Raw genomic sequence first — 16,683 nt, 5'->3', positions numbered from 1 at the left:
CCTCTTCAACACTGTGGGCTCTGGAAAGGGGCTTTCCAGAGTAGCATGCTGATCTTGGCTGATGGTTGAATATTCAGATTTTCCATAAAGGAGTCTATGTCAGAGGGGCCCGAACTGTTTTGGACGGCATAGAGGTTTGAATAGTATCGCTTGAATGTGTCGTTTATCTTTTCACGGTCTGTTTCTATCAGTCTGGACTTGTCACTGATTTCTGATATTAGAGTATTGGATAAAGATTGGTGTAGGTGGTGTGAAAGAAGTTTACCAGCCCTTTCCCCATGTTCATAAGTATGCTGTCTTGTCAAGCACAAGTTTCTGTTTGAACAAATCTGTAGAAGGTCTGTCTGCGTATTGAGAGTCGAGATTGGAAATAAGTTGGGTCAGTTCTAGTAGTCTTTTAGTATGTTTTTTGTTTTTATATGCAGTATATGAGATCATTTGACCTTGTAAGAAAGCCTTGAGGGACTCCTAGATTGTGGATTTAACAGTGTCTGGGGTATCATCCCAATTTGGAGCGTAAAGGTTGGCTAAAATGACAGGCATGTTGTACAGTTTTACAGTAACTATTATGTAGCAAGCATTGATGTCAGAGATTGTATCACTTGAAACAAAAAGGACATTTTTCTTAAAGTATTGCTACTTCCCTGGCTCTAGAATTAAATCTAGAATGATATATTTGGGTTATCCAGTTCCTCTTTAATTTGCAGTCTTCTGTCACACAAAGGTGTGTTTCTCGTAGGAATATAATATCTGGTTTAAAAGTTTGGAGACATGTAAATACCCTGTTGCGCTTGATTGTATTATTGAGCCCTTGAACATTCCAGGTAATGAAAGTAGTGGAGGAGTTCTTAGTCTCAGAGGTCAAATTATTGGGAGTAGCCATAACCAGTCAGTTAGTGGAAAATATGTCACATAAAAGAGAATGAATGCTAAGTGTGATTTAATTGAAATACAAAGGTATAACAAAATAACTGAAAAAATGAAAGGACAAAAAGTGACAAAAATAGACTATATGTATAACCCACTGGCTCATCTCCCCCAAAGGGGAGACCACCCCTTAAATGAGCTGTAACCTAGCATGCAAAATAAATGTTTGCAACTTCACACCTAACCTTACTGAACTTGACTTTTTACACATGACATGGACCCCAAGTGGCAAAAGTTGAACCATCATGACCTCTGATAGCAGCAGCAAAGAGCTGCATGTGTTAACAAGAGTGGCAGCCGCCCCCTCTTACTTATCATGTAGGTGAATTTTAGACAGTGCAGTTGCATACAAACTCAATGGAAAGACATGAGTGGGTGTGAATAGAGCTAATCCATGCAAACTGGGGCAACTACATATCTGAGTTGAAAACATCTCTATAAATCTACTACTTTCCAATAGTTGAAGATATATTTCAGTCTGATCTATAGTGGGAGACCGATCAAGTGAAATCGTCCCTGTTAGAGCTGCGCTGCCACCATAGCAAAAACATAGTGGAACTGTAGAGGAAAGGTCAGGGGGTCAACAAACACATTACAGTAGGATTCAGCCATGTGGGAACAGGAATAGCACATTCAACCAACCAACCAACCAAATTCCACTGAATTACCTGCAGGTAATTCCTCATTGTGAACCACAATGGGGAATGGTTGGGAGATTTTGTCAAAGGGTCACTGAGGAATTATCATCCTTTGAACCATAATTATCCATATCGAATTAGAAAGAACATGTGGACAATGCAATACTTGTTGCTGTGAAGCTACTTTTGTCATGGCAAGTAGTTCTAAAAGATTCTCAAAGGGCTGTGGGTGTTTTTGAATCATACGCAGAGCTGCTAATAGTGACACAGAAATTGTCTAAGAACTTCTGAACTGAGTGATTCATTGTCATTGAAACCATTTGTATAATTATGTTTAATGCAACTATGAGGTGAGTCCAAAAACATCTGAAAGGGAACACAGTGTTCACATCTGGTTTTTATATTGTGGCTTCAGGAGCTGAAGGAGTCTCAGTGAGGCAGCAGAATGATGTGGTAGAACTGCACAGATACAACAGCCCCAGTGACTAGTTGCACCAGCAACACCAGGTCTGTGCAATAGTAAATTAAATATCAACTGACTGCAGAATGAACACATTCAACAGCCAGCCAGGTGAACAGAAGAGGTTTTGCAGCTGGATCTGTTGAAGGTGAGTTCTGACACTGTGGTAGCACTGTGTCGGGACTGTGCTTTTAATATTGTGGTTGTATAGACAGCTGTAACTCAGCAACACACACAGCATGTTCATTACCTGGCACCCCTAATGGAAAGTAGCCATTATTAATGTTATTAGTTGCAATCATTGACTATTAGGATGGATGATGCGTCTCTACTTCCTGCTGCTATGCAAAAGTGGAGCCAAAACATCTCCTTTCCAGGAGCTGCTATCTTGCTTGTGTAACGTCATTTGGAGCCAGAGTCTGCGCAGTAGAGTCAGGCAGCAGGATGATAGCCTGCAGGACATGCCCCCTGAGCCATCCCGCCACCTGATGGAGGTTTGGCTGTCATAGCTGTCAATCATGACATCAGACCCCCTTTTTATATTGTCAAATAACTAATTTAAAACAAACTTATCAGAAAAATGAGTGCTTGAGCAAACATCAGTGTGATAATAACAACCTAAAATGACAGAAGCCATCTTAGGGGAAAAATATATTTGACCTGTACTTTGATTTTTTAGTTTGGCTCATGTCCCATCCGCTAACATGGAGGGCTTCACTTTTGCGTAGCTGTCATGACGTCCATATTTATATACAGTCAATGGTTATTGTCCACCATGAAAATGGTCTGTGGTAACCAAATGTATTACTATTAAGACTGCCCCCAACCTAAGATTTCCCTAGTCAACTAGAAGTTGTTGCTCAAGCCATTGTTCAAGCCATTCGACTAAGTTCGACTAATCATCGCATGTTTATGATATTAATCTAATTATTTAAATATATATTTTGTGGGGCAACAGAAAATGGTTTGAGTTCCAGAAATACAAAACTGTAATAACGATACACAAAGTGAATGGTAAATGGACTGTACTTGTATAGTGCCTTTCTAGTCTTCCAACCACTCAAAGCGCTTTTACACTATGAATCACATTCACCCATTCACACACATTCATACGCTGAATGGTACAGGGGCTACCATGCAAGGTCCCGACCTGCTCATCAGAGGAAATCTAATCATTCATACACATCCACACAATGATGGCACAGCCATCAGGAGCAATTCGGGGTTAAGTATCTTGCCCAAGGACACATCGACATGCGGACTGGAGGAACCAGGAATCAAACCGCCGATCTTCCGATCAGTGGACGACCCGCTCTACCTCCTGATCCACAGCTGTCCCTAAAGATCAGGTTAATACACGCCCTACACATTCATTATCCACCTATACACGTCTTTTCACTTATAGACCCTTTTCAAGGCAGACATTTAGGGCCCTATTTTAACGATCTAAAGCACATGGTCTGAAGTGCATGGCGCAATTGCATTTAGGGTGTGTCCAAATCCACTTTTGCTATTTTAACGGCGAAAAAATGGTCGATGCGCCAGGCGCATGGTTCAAGGGGGTTGTCCATAATCTCCAAATTAATCATGAGTGTGTTTTCGGCGTAACATGCAATAAACCAATCACAGTGTCATCTCCCATTGCCTTTAAGAGCCAGGTGCGCTTGCACCTTGGCGGATTGCTATTATGACGGCGTATTTGCCAAGTAATAAGAAGGAGCGCTTCTCTGCAGAAGAAAAGGATCTGCTTGTGCACAAAGTGAAAGCGCACGATTCATAACGAGCAAACTGGCCTCTGCTGCTCCTTGACCCTCCTATGGTCAGCCCCAGACCACCAATTTAAGATCCTGTACATTAATTTGTTGCAAATTTATCTTCGTTCGGTTTTTGAAAAGGTTTATTTTTTTAATTTGGTTTCTTTAGAATCATTTTGTTCAGTCACGGAGTTACAGGTCAAATCAGCAGGGTTTTAATTGCTGAAAGTATACATACTGTACTCTCAAAAATGTTAAAGAATATTTAGTTAAATATTGTTCACAAATTAAATCATTAATTTTAATCATGTAAAGAATCATCAACACAGTTATCAGGACTTGATCAGCTCTCCAAGGTTCTGATCCTGCTGCTGGCAGCAGCTAGAGGCTGTGCAGATTTATTTCCTTAGTTAGTTTAATCATTGTTTTCATCTCATTTATTTCCTCATGTCATCATGTATTGACGCTGCAGGAAAGTCGATCTGTGTCTGATCCGTTGTTGTCCGTCTGTTTAAATACCTACGTGTATTGCCACGATTTGGTCAAATAATTAAACAATTTAATCTGTCATTACTGTGATTAGTTAATTCTGATAAATATTATGACTAAGCATTATGACATGTATTTTTTAAAATATATTAATATAGACAATAATAATCTTTCATATTGTAAACCTTTTGCATGTTTGTGCGCTGCTGCGCGTCCTGTGTGTGTAACAAGCAGAGCATATGTTGTGCACCCACCTGTGTAGATGCATATTACTATCTTGATAATGCTCCCTTAAAATAACAGTGAAACATTGCGCCATTGAAAGAATTTAGACCAGGTTTTTGTTGGTCAATAGCGCAATCGCTCTCTGCTGCCTCAAGATAGCAATGCGCCAACAATGCGCCTGACCACACCTTACTTTTAGACCAACACGCCCATGGGCGCATTGATGGGCGCAAGTGGCATTGCTATTTTAACAACGTTGGTGCTGGACGGAAATGACAACTGCGTCGGTCTTAAAATAGCAAAGAGACTTGCGCTGTGCTCTGTGCCGCTCTGCACTGGGCGTAAGATAGGGCCCTTAGACTTTTCAAAGCAGGAAAAGCACAGTTGGCATTAATAACATTAATGATGGCTGCATTGCACTTAGGTGACCCAGTTCCAGGGTATTGTGCATGCTCAATCATGGACATGACTTACTAGGATACATAATTGAATGAAGCTATTGTTAGTATTATTATTTATAGCTTTCCTGCTTTGACAAGTCAAAATGTCTGTTGTGAAAAGGGTCTGTTGTGCCTGAGACATCTTCTCTGGACCATGTGGGTGAATAGAGATAGTGCTTGAAATCCACATAAATAATAAATACATAAAGTCCACAAGGGCCCTCATTTCTAGAGAGTGATTGGGGTGCAGTATTCACCAGCTTCACTTGGAAGATTACCCATAGTTCACATAGCAAAGTTGCAACAATGTAAAAGTTGGAGTCAGTGTAATATATAATATATATAAGTAATTTAAGAATAATTATAATAGTAAAATCAGAACAACCAGTCTACTTGCTACGCACAAGTTATAAGCCATTTTTTATACTTGTTTTTCATTTTTGATGTAGGTCTAGAAGTTTACATGAGTATGAGGTTTATATTGCGTAACTTATTAATACCATTACCATTAAAAACCATTCTGGGTTACAGAGTTAGGAATTTTTATTCATCACAATGGAAATAAGGGAGGTCTTAAGTCCCATCTAATAGTACACCTTTTATGCCCTCATGGCCCAGTATCCTCACAGACCTGACATAATTAACAAGTCATGGTATATGACAAAAGTCTGTGAGGGCTCAGCCATAGCTTGGTTCGGAGCAGAGGTTTAATCAGCCTGAATAAAAACACCTGTTTAACAAGCCAACAATTTCTCCAGATTATCCTAAACCATTTTATGTGGAGGTCAATCTAAAATTGAGCACACCTGAAATGTTGGTTTGTGTCCAACCTGTCTAGTCATCTGACTTGTCATGTTTTTTGATCCATCAGACTTCTTTTTAGCAATGCCTCCATTTTCCCTTAAATTAACTTGGTGAGTACAATGTTATTATTACTGATAGAAATGATGGACGAAACTACACAAATAAGACCCAAGCTTTAATTACCTAAAATTGTCCTTTAATCTTAGTGAACCTCCATCACCTCACAAACCTGATCTGATTACTGATTACTGACCTATTACAGGAACATTTAGTATTACAATTAAGGTCAAGTATACAGTTTATTTTAGAAAACTAACAAGATAATATCCGGTTGATAAATATCAGCCATCCAGAGTATGTATGAGACAAAATGGCTAACATCATGACCAGCTAACAGAAACCCTGATAGATGTAAGACAGTGGGTAAATCCTGGGCTGTGTCCGAAATCACTCCTTCATTCACTCATTCTATACTTTCTGTATAATAGACACTCAATAGGTTACTCAATTCTGAACAGTAAATTGAGATTTTGGAGACTTCGCCATTTTCATAATTACATAATTATATTATTATCAAAGCTACATTACATATTATCGAATAATTATGTTTTACACAAGAAAACAAAATTATTCACAAAATTATTACAGATTACAAGATAACAAATACACTTTTAACGTTATAATCCATTAGAGCCTAAATACACAAACACAAAATGATTGAACAGAGTAGAATAAATGAGAAGACTCATTTTCGGTCTTTGGTTGTGGCAAGGGTACATTTTGCTGATTTTTTCCAAGATGGTGGAAGGTTCCCCTAATTGATGTGGTGGAAGATTTCTAGACATATGATGCTGGCTTTGTGAAGATATTCATCTCTTATTTCAGAATACTTGGAAGCTCTGTCAGATAACGGTGAGAACACAGTCTTCTCTTGCTACCTGTTTCGATGGCCAGTCTGTATATTGTCAATGTTTTCATCAGCTTTTTATCAGCTATAGTGCTGAGATACAGGGCTACTGTGTAGCTGTGTTTTAGGGCCACATAACAATTGAGCTTGTGTTATGTTTTGGTCATTTTATTCCAATAGGTCAGGCAGTTTTCTTGTTGATTGTGTATAGTTTGTGCCAATGTATTGCTCTGATGCTCCTCAGTGTTTGTAATAATAGATGGTGTTAGTTTCAGGACCAACTGACTTCGGGGACTCCTTTCTATGTGTTCCTCCTGGCTTTTAAAGCTAGATAGTAAAGTGAGTGTTGGTCACTTGTTTTAAGGTGTTGCCAGAATTTGAAATGCACTTTTTGCCTTTCCTTTTCGTTCTTTCACAGCCAATTCAAAATTTCCTGTTGATGCTATTTAATTCCTAAATATGTGTAGTTTGTTTGTCCAACAGGAATGTTTCCAATGCTTTTTTTGAGTTTTGAGCCTTTTCTGTAAGATAACTGCTCTGGTTTTATTAACATTTATTTTCAAGACCCAAGTGTGGCAGAATATTCCTAAAATAAAAAAGCTTTGCTGAAGTCCTTCTTTTGTGGTTGACAGCAGAGCTAGCTCATTAGCATACAGTAAACATCTCTCTCTCTCTTCCTCTCTCTGCAGAGGCAGAGCAGAGCAGCAGTCCGAGTCGTACAGGAGTGGGCTCTGATCAGGAGGACAGTCGAACCGCCACCATGGGTAATATGAATTGTGAGAGTTTAGAGGATCATTCTGTTCTTCAGTCTACATAAGAAGATGCACTTTGTTCAAATAATTCTGTAATATACATGTACATACATAATGTTCATAGTTTTTGTCTGCCTGTGCTAGCTTTTTTTTCTTCATGGTCTGTTTGTTAATTGTCTTTTATTGGTTTGTCCAATAATATGAACCAATGCAATACATACCTACTACATAAATAGGTTATCAACTCAGTTTGATGTGATAGATAACTGAGAAACCAGAAATTAGGAAGAGATGAGTGTGATCAAGAAAATCAACAGGTCATCTGCATGAAGATACAATTTATTGCAAGTACCACTTGTCTGCTCTACCTACTGACAGTTTTGTATCCTTCGCACAAGGGGCTGATGTGATAAGGCAAACAGTAATGCAGGCAAACATTGGACATCATTGATGGGTGCCACATGCCTTAACAGCTGGTGGGAAGCACTGGCTTCTTTGTTAGGACCACTGCTCACTGCTATTGGATTGTGATATAAGGCTTTCAACATATTAGAATACATTTTGTTCCAGAACCCATATTCTGCATTGTGTGCTAAATTCTCTCTCTTGACACAATCATTATGCCACACAATGCAAAACAAAACCAACACTCAGAAAGAATATAAATGAAGAAAAAAGGGCAACAAATTGTAAAAGCAAGCCACAGATTAAATTGACCCATGGCTTTGTGCAGGGGAAAGACAGTGCACAGTGAAAGCACAAATAAAAGCATGAAGCACCTGGACAGTGGTGTGCTGTATATTCACACATCATTAATTAGTTCAGGATCAGGATCCGAATTGATTGACATTAACTAACTTCTGCTGCCCTGTGACTCACACACACAAATGCAATGTCAGTTTCTAACTGCTGTTGTGTGTTCTACAGATGGTCCAGAGTTCCAGGAGAGTTTTGTGACATCAGGAGTTTTCAGTGTTACTGAGCTGGTCCAAGTCTCAAGAAGTAAGTCTACCTTACCATTAGATTGTGCACCAACCCTTAACCCAACTTAAGTGTCACCATTCATTATTATACCAATGCCTCATTTATGAGTTTGAGTTACACTGAGTGTGTCACATCATCAGACAACTCAAGGCGGTTGTATGATGCAGAGATGGCCATATGAGGGTTAAAAATACTGTGTATTGACAATATAACACTATATCCATCAAATTTGGGTTTTAATTTCCTTAAACAAAGGACTTTGGCTAACATGAAGCATCCATATTTGTTATCTTTTGCAGGTCAGACTCAAGTACAAGCCATATGGCTTGAGTCCACACCTCCTATAGTGCATGGTGGTGTTGGCCATTACAAAATGGAAGAAAAGAAAAAAAATGCAATAAAAAGACAGCAGATTTAGTTCACTTCAACCCAGCCAGTTAGGACGTCTGATTTGCATCATGTGTTGTGACATTTTGCATTAAATTATCCGAAAGATGGACACACAAGTATTGAGAGGCTGATATTCAATTTTCAGTATGTAGGTCATAACCACAGTGTGTGTTCTCCTGTGTGTGTAGCTCCAGTAGTCACAGGAGTAGGACCTAGTTTCTCTATGGGGGAGCTGCAGGGTCATCTGGCCTACGACCTCAACCAATCTGTCAACCAGCCAGTCAGCCTCAGACGATCACTGGCCAGCACCTCATCCAGCGGGTAATCAGATGCATGCACGCACAGGCACACACAGCCCATTGGTGTGAATAGTTTTTATGTGTATTTTTGCGTTAAGTCCTAAACTAAAAGATCTAAAAACAATAAAGATTAGTGTTTAGATTAGATAAGAACTATGAAGGAGATAGTCAAAGAAAAACATCTTTTACTGATCAGTAGCACTTTAAGCCATTGGCCTCAACAAAACTACCCAAGAAGACCTATATTTTCCTAAGCTTTCTGATTTCATTATTTCACACATCGCACCATGAAACCGTGGTCTTAAATGTCTGTGTCTGTATGAGTGTCTCTATGTGTGTCTGTAGGAGTAAGCGTCATAAGTCTGGCTCTATGGAGGAAGAGGCTGACAGTCCAGGAGGGGACTATTACCACTCACCTTCCTCTCCTGCCAGCAGCTCCAGAAACTGGACTGATGACATGGAAGGAGGTAAATGTAAAAGAACAAGAATAAGACTATAGTGACCAGTGTTTGTTTAAGTGACACAAATAGCATTCATCACTAAAGCATGAGCATAACTGATTATGTTACCGACATACTGAACTCATCGTCTGCCAGCTTTGTTCAGCACCAACACTGTTGATCCTTATAGATCCATACTGAAGGACCATACCATACTTAAGTTGCTCAGTCATTGTATCACCAGCAATTATTGTGACATGGAAGAAGAGATACTACAAATCTTTAAAAATATGTATTATAATATGTACACCATGCATCACCTTTATGATGAGTTACTTGAACAATAAAATAGATATGCATCCCCTTTATTCTATTTTGTAGATACAGTATCCCAATAGTGAATTATAGCATCAAACATCAACTCATGTGCTACTGCAGAAACAAGCACATGTATAAATATGAACTCACATATTCTTAAAGACATTTGGAAATAATTGTGTAAAATGATTTAATGCTCACATGACATTATTACACAGTAAAGTAAAATATTTCACTCTCTAGACACAATTCACAACTCATTTGCTTGCTTCAGTTGTCATGGATAACTGAAGTGAACACTCTCCCTCTCAGGGAGAAGGTAAACTATATTCCCTCTGGCAGCTAATCAGTCTCAGGGTGACTCTAACCACACAGATCTTTCCCAGCAATATCCCACAGGTGTCATCGGGTGTCCCAGAGGTGTCACCATGGAATCTCAAAATAGAGACAGAAACTTAAATCCACCAATATAAATCAAAATCTGTCAATCTCGCTGAATTTGTCATTGAAACTGTGACATGCTGTGTCAAATGAGTAGATAAAGTCATATTGCAGGGATGCATACATCAAGTTCTGTGTGCAGCTATGGATCCCGACCAAAACAATTTACCATTTAATTTATTTACAGCCCTCACTTATGGCCATGAGCTTAGTGCAGTTCATTTTATTGGTGCTACCTTTGACTTAATGTTGACTTGTGAGGTAATTTTGGGCTTAGGAGCCCCTTTCTAACATGCTTGAGTTTGGGAGAGTGGACTGAACAGCAGCTACTTTGCTCTGAAGATCCAAAACAATGCTAATTTGTGGCACATTGTGCCATTATGCTGTCAGTGTTACTCCTGTTTCAAACACACGCATTTTAAACTGGCCATTGTAACTACAGAACATAAACATAACAATGATTTAGTCACACAATGCTTTGGAATGCACACATCCATCATTAAGGGGCAGCTGTGGCTCAGGAGGTAGAGCAGGTCGTCCACTAATCGGAAGATTGGTGGTTCGATTCCCGGTTCCTCCAGTCCGCATGTGGATGTGTCCTTGGGCAAGATACTTAACCCCTAATTGCTAAGAATGTGTGTGAAAGATTACATTTCCTCTGATGGGCAGGTTGGGACCTTGCATGGTAGCCCCTGTACCCATTCAGCATATGAATGTGTGTCAATGGGTGAATGTGATTTGTAGTGTAAAAGCACTTTGAGTGGTTGGAAGACTAGAAAGGCGCTGTACAAGTACATTCCATTTACCATTACTTGATGCGTACAAACAGAGGAAACAACACCAGACAATGTGAAAATGCCTAATATTAAATAAATGAATGACATTCAAATACTGATGGCTCAGTAGATAAGTGTTTCTGACCAGTCAGGAACCAGAACCAATATCATTTTGAGACCTGTCTCCATCCCTACTTTGTCTGTGTGTGTTAGGTCTATCTCCTCCAGTGAAGAAGACAGAGCTGGACAGTCCTTCTCCCCAGGAAGACTCACCGAGACTGGGGTCCTTCACTCAGCACCACCGGCCAGTCATAGCTGTTCATAGCGGTCAGTAGCACATGCACACCTGCGCGCACACACACACACACACACACACACACACACACACACAAACTGTGCACATTCAGAATCAAGTTAATAAGTTGATATTTTACTCCCATAACAAGAACACAAATAACAAAATATAATTTATTGTTTCTTCTCTTTCTCTCTGTCCAGGTCTGTCACGGAGTCCCCACCCCTCCTCATCTCTTCATTTCCCATCCTCCTCCTACTTCCCCCACGGAGCAATCCGCTATCCTCCTCACCTGGCCCAGGACCCCTTAAAAGATCTGGTCTCTTTGGCCTGCGACCCTGCCAATCAGACCCCCAGCTCAGTGAGTACAACCTGTCAAAAGATCAGCTCTAAGATGAGTATCAAACATGTTATCAAACGTGAAATTTGGGAATGGAAGATGTGGAGTCGTGTTACAACCATAAACTTAAAAAAAGCATGAGAAATTTAGGGCAGCTTAGACAATGTACATTCGAGTTACAACAACCTCCTGTTTCATGGCAAAACATCGAAATTCAAAGTGTTGCCATGGCAATGGTGTTCCATGAAAACTCACAAGCATCACAATATAGCATCATCAATTTCTTAGAGCTTTTCTGACCAAATTTGAGGCAGTCTCCTAGGCAGAGCTTGTAAAAATACAGAACGTGAACTGGCCAGTGCCAGTAGGTGGCACTATGACCATGACTCAATATTGACATGTAGCATGAGAAATTTGGTGCAGGTTGGACATTCAAGTTACAACAACTTTGCCACATGGCCACAACAACTGCGTATCAGGATTTTGATAAATTGTCATTGCAAAGGTCCTTTGATGACACCAACCAAATATGATGTCGGTCGGATTAAATCTCTAGGAGGAGTTTCTTAAAATACAGTGCCTGCGAATAGCAAAAACTGTGCAAAAATTACAAAGTAAATTCAAAATGGCTGACTTACTGTTGTACTTAAGGTACAACAGTAGGTCCAACAGGCTTTTTAGTGTGTCTGGACATGCTACATGTGCTTACCGAATTTCATTCATCTACATCAAATTTAAAGGTATGGGCTTTGACTTTAAAATTTTTTGGGGGCACCCTTGAGCCATTTTTTTCATGCCCCAGTCCAAGACCCATATAATATATTAAGTTTTGACACTTCTGACACATGTGCCACGTTTCGTAAGTTTTCAAGCATCCCTAGCCCCTCAAAAACAGCTTCCTGTTTCATGGCAAACAATGTGTTGCCATAGCAACGGCTTTTGATGAAAACTCAAAAGCTTTCAAAATTTTAGGTGGATCTGGTTAACCTGCTAGGAGTAGTTAGTGAAAGTATGGGGCCTATGACTTCCTGTTGCCAGTATGTTGTGCTATTTCTATGATTCAATATTGGCCTGTACATGTCTTCAGACCAGGAATCTTATCAAACATGTGAAATTTGAGAAAAACCTGACAATGTGGAGTCGAGTTATGTAACAGTTTCTTCTGCAATGGCGAAACATCAAAATTTGCCGCATCGCCATGGCAACAGCGTTCAATGAAAACTCACAAGCTTCACTATATCGCATCCTCACAGTCTTAAAGCTTTGCTGACCAAATTTGAAGTGGATCTGTTCAACCTGCTAAGCAGAGGTCATAAAAGTGCAGCACCTGTAAGCACCTGCAAATGGTGAAAAGTGCGCAAAAATTGCAAAGTAAATTCAAAATGGCTGACTTCCCGTTGGACTTTGCGTATGGGTCCAAGAGGCTTTTTTATGCATCTGGACATGATACATGTGCCTACCAAATTTTGTTCATCTACGTCAAATCTAAAGGTGGGGGTTTTGACTTTTAAATTTTCTTGGGGGTGCCATTGAGCCATTTTGCCACACTCATGCCCAGGACCCATAAAATATTAAATTTTTATCACTTCTGAAGCATGTGCAAGTTTCATGAGTTTTCAAGCTTGTGTAGCCCCTCAAAAATGCATTTGTTTTGGAAGAATAGAGAACAATAATAACAATAATTCCTTCAATTACAAGAGGGCCTTCGCACCATTTGGTGCTTGGGCCCTAATAATCTGGTCTGAGACAAAAACGTTTGATACCAGTTAGCAATACTTACTATATTAAGTGTGTTATATTGTTAACCATTTTTTAAGCTGCAACCTCCTCTGAGATTATACTAGGTGGATAATGGCAACATGTGGTGGATAGGCTGGTAGAATTGGAGGCAGCTGGGAGCTGCGGCAGCGGCAACCACTCGCTGTCTGAAAGTACCTTAATAACAGCAGCAGTTTAGACCTGCAAATGTAGACACACCAATGTGCTCCATCTATAAAGACAGTAAAAGCTGCTACAATGTTGACAGAAACTAAAACACCACAATAAAATAAACTAGTCACAAGTCAGTTCCATGAGGTTCTACATAACACTATAAACAACCACTTAATAAGATGAGTCAGTAGCACCTACGTTTTTCTTACACACTGGACATGTACTGTGTGATGCATGTATGTGCCACTCCCTTTGAGTCCCTGTCTACACATCATAGTTCTAAGTTTGCAATTGCAAACCTGATCAGTAAAAACTGCTTATAAAAAAGGCTTTTAGCTTCAGAGTGCAAAGAAATAATAAATGTTTTGGATGTATACTTTAGGGCTACACTCACCAACTGTAGAGTTAAAAATGAATGCAGTAATACAGCATGTTAAATATGGGTAAATTATGTTGTCTGTCTCTGATTTTTCCAGCTGAATGGCAGCAACCAGGTTAAAGTGCCCAGTCACTACATCTCCTCTCAAATGTTGGTACCCCCTGGGCCAGCACCCTCCCTGGCTCCTCCTCCATCCTCCCTCCCCAGGCCAACACTGTCTGCAGAGTCCAAGGCCCCTACCACCTCCTCTGATGGGGGAGCAAACTCCCCCACATCACCCAGTAAGTGGTCAAAACATTAACAAACTTCCACTGACAGTACAGATGTGTGTCATGACACATACTGCATACAGTATACATTGCCTTCCAATGGGTGTTAGAATAGAATATGTTACCATTCATAGTCATGTATTTGTTTATATCGAAGTGCAAAAAAGTTCAGAAGATAGATAACACAAAAAGTCTACTGGTGTAAAGGCTCCTGGGGGGTATTCCAGACTGACGGTTTGAGAAATCCCAAACTAAATTGATTCCTGACTGGAGAAAGAGATATAGTATGTGTGGCATATCCTGAACAACTCGGCCTACTTTCACTGACCAAGCTACGCATGTTCAAATAAACAAAGACAATAACAGCAGTTCCAGAGCAGCAGTGTGTGTTTTATAAATCAGTTGACATAGTTACAGTAATGCGTGTATGCAAATTTCTACAACTATAAAGTTGTGTCTTGCCTTGATTACTCATTCAATATTTATTTGATTTTTATTATCAACAACGCCAATTGACAATCAACTATTGTCTGTGTATCCAGAGCGTGATATAGTTTACGTCATAAACAACAATCCATTGTTGTGCACTAACGATTAAACATAAAGGAGCCATATCAATGTACTGGGCGACATGTTCCCACATTATGGTGAACCAGGCAATTGTAGTTCCTCTCAGCTCATCAAACAAATAAGCGTAAACACAAAACTACATCCCCGGAGCATGTTCTAGTGACATCTGCCCTACACGGAGCTAGTCTGCACAGATCTAAACTGCATCTGCCGAGTGGTTCAGGAGTTACGTACTCTCTGTGATGATCACAACCACCAATTTAGTTTTCAAATGTAATTCATTTATATCTTTTGTATCTGTATGGAGTCTGTTAGGGGAGTCATTTTATATGCACTATATACACAGTAAATGGGGCAGCTTTACTAAGAAAATGCTTAGCACAAATATACGCTTTCATCACATGTGATGCTGTAGTCTGTGTGCATTCAGCACTTGATTTACTAAGGCAGCAGTTCATTACGCAGGACTGACTTCATTCTGAGAGTGAAGTAGAGCTCAGTAAGTAGTTCACCAAGTTTAGAAAATAAATGACCACTTATATTAATGCGGAATAAGTCAAACAAACCTCGTGGGATAATATAGAAGTGATGGCATAACATGTTTCCTGTACCTTTAAATCAATCAGTTGAAACTGAGCCCGGGTTTCAATCACATTAAAATATCCCTAACAAACCACTAGAAACGTATCTCACCATGCATTTAGTTGTGACAAATTTTACAGAGAGGTGATGAATAAGTGTCAGGTCCAGCAGCTCAGAGCGGAGCAGACGGAGGTTTAGATGGTGTTAGAGGTGGTGGGAATGGAGTGATGTTAATACTGAGGTAAAATGCTCATTGTAATTCCTGATCAACAGACAGAGCAGTCCAGTTCAAATTCACATGTCAATTTAATGACACAAAGCATAACACCCAACCTCTTTTTTGTTTGCTGTTACAAATTACTCACATATATGTTAGTTTTATTATTAATTATAGCTTTTTTTTTGGGGGGGGGGGGGGGGGGGGGGGGGGGGGGGGCATGCTGGTTGTTGTGAAATATGTCTGGCTTCATCACAACATTGCTTCCAAACCAGAGGACCTACAGTGGAGAACACTCTGCTTGTTAGGCTACTCAGGCTGCGTCATTTGCTAACACAGGCTAGCTCTAGATACATCTTAACCGGCTAGCACCTGCTGTTCAGGCTCAGCACCAGCACTTCGCTTGCTGGCTCGTTCTACAGCAGGCAAGCTGAACTACACCAGCCACATTCCTCGTACTGCTCTGAAGCACAGACTGTTTTCCAGGTGTAATACACATGGTGATTAGAGGCACCCCACTTGGTATGATGTTGCTTCTCTCCTCCTAACTTGGGTGGTGTGAATGAGGGGAGACAATGTTGGATGCTCATGTCTCCTCCAGCCTCTATCTCCTCTCCCCACATGCCCTCATTCACCAGTAAGAGCAACCTAAGCACCCCCACATTACCGCACTGTTACACAGGCTGTTTCAGATGCGTTTCATATGTTGGCTAGAGGCACTCCACCAAGGACGTCTGTTGCCTGTTCCTCCCTGGCCTCTCATTTTATACATTCTTCTCTACCGTAACCTCAGGCTCGCTGTGTGTTTGTCATGCTTGGTGCACGGCGCACTCAGAGAGCTGGAGTTACACTCAGGTAACTACTATTCTCAGTGTTTTCTTGGTGAGACAGCCCGTCTTGCACGCACTGATCTCCCCACTCATCTCATGTAGGAGAAGGAGCTCGGGCATGGCGCCATGCTGAGTGTCTTGTCTCTGATATAGTTGTCTACTAACCCTGCCAGCCACTGGGTGTCATGTGCAGCGTTATATTATAATTCTCCTATCTCCTTTATA

The 16,683-nt window shown here is 40.3% G+C and overlaps 1 protein-coding gene across 5 annotated transcripts in view; it reads left to right on the top strand.

Annotated features, from left to right (window-relative positions):
- nfic (nuclear factor I/C) overlaps window positions 1-16,683 on the top strand; it is a 66,204-nt gene that overhangs the window by 29,097 nt on the left and 20,424 nt on the right. For 3 of the 5 annotated variants that reach the window (XM_067598051.1, XM_067598054.1, XM_067598056.1), the window contains exons 5-11: window positions 7,334-7,420; window positions 8,324-8,398; window positions 8,959-9,091; window positions 9,415-9,536; window positions 11,258-11,371; window positions 11,543-11,700; window positions 14,088-14,271. In XM_067598051.1, the coding sequence (XP_067454152.1) occupies window positions 7,334-7,420; window positions 8,324-8,398; window positions 8,959-9,091; window positions 9,415-9,536; window positions 11,258-11,371; window positions 11,543-11,700; window positions 14,088-14,271 (873 nt within the window). The remainder of the gene's footprint in view (window positions 1-7,333; window positions 7,421-8,323; window positions 8,399-8,958; window positions 9,092-9,414; window positions 9,537-11,257; window positions 11,372-11,542; window positions 11,701-14,087; window positions 14,272-16,683) is intronic. The other 2 variants (XM_067598053.1, XM_067598055.1) reach the window with 1 other exon arrangement.

Source organism: Thunnus thynnus, chromosome 8 (assembly GCF_963924715.1).
Source record: "Thunnus thynnus chromosome 8, fThuThy2.1, whole genome shotgun sequence".
Classification (NCBI taxonomy): Eukaryota; Metazoa; Chordata; class Actinopteri; order Scombriformes; family Scombridae; genus Thunnus; species Thunnus thynnus.
The sequence above is the reverse complement of the archived record's forward strand: the minus strand, read 5'-3'. Positions and strand labels throughout refer to the sequence as shown.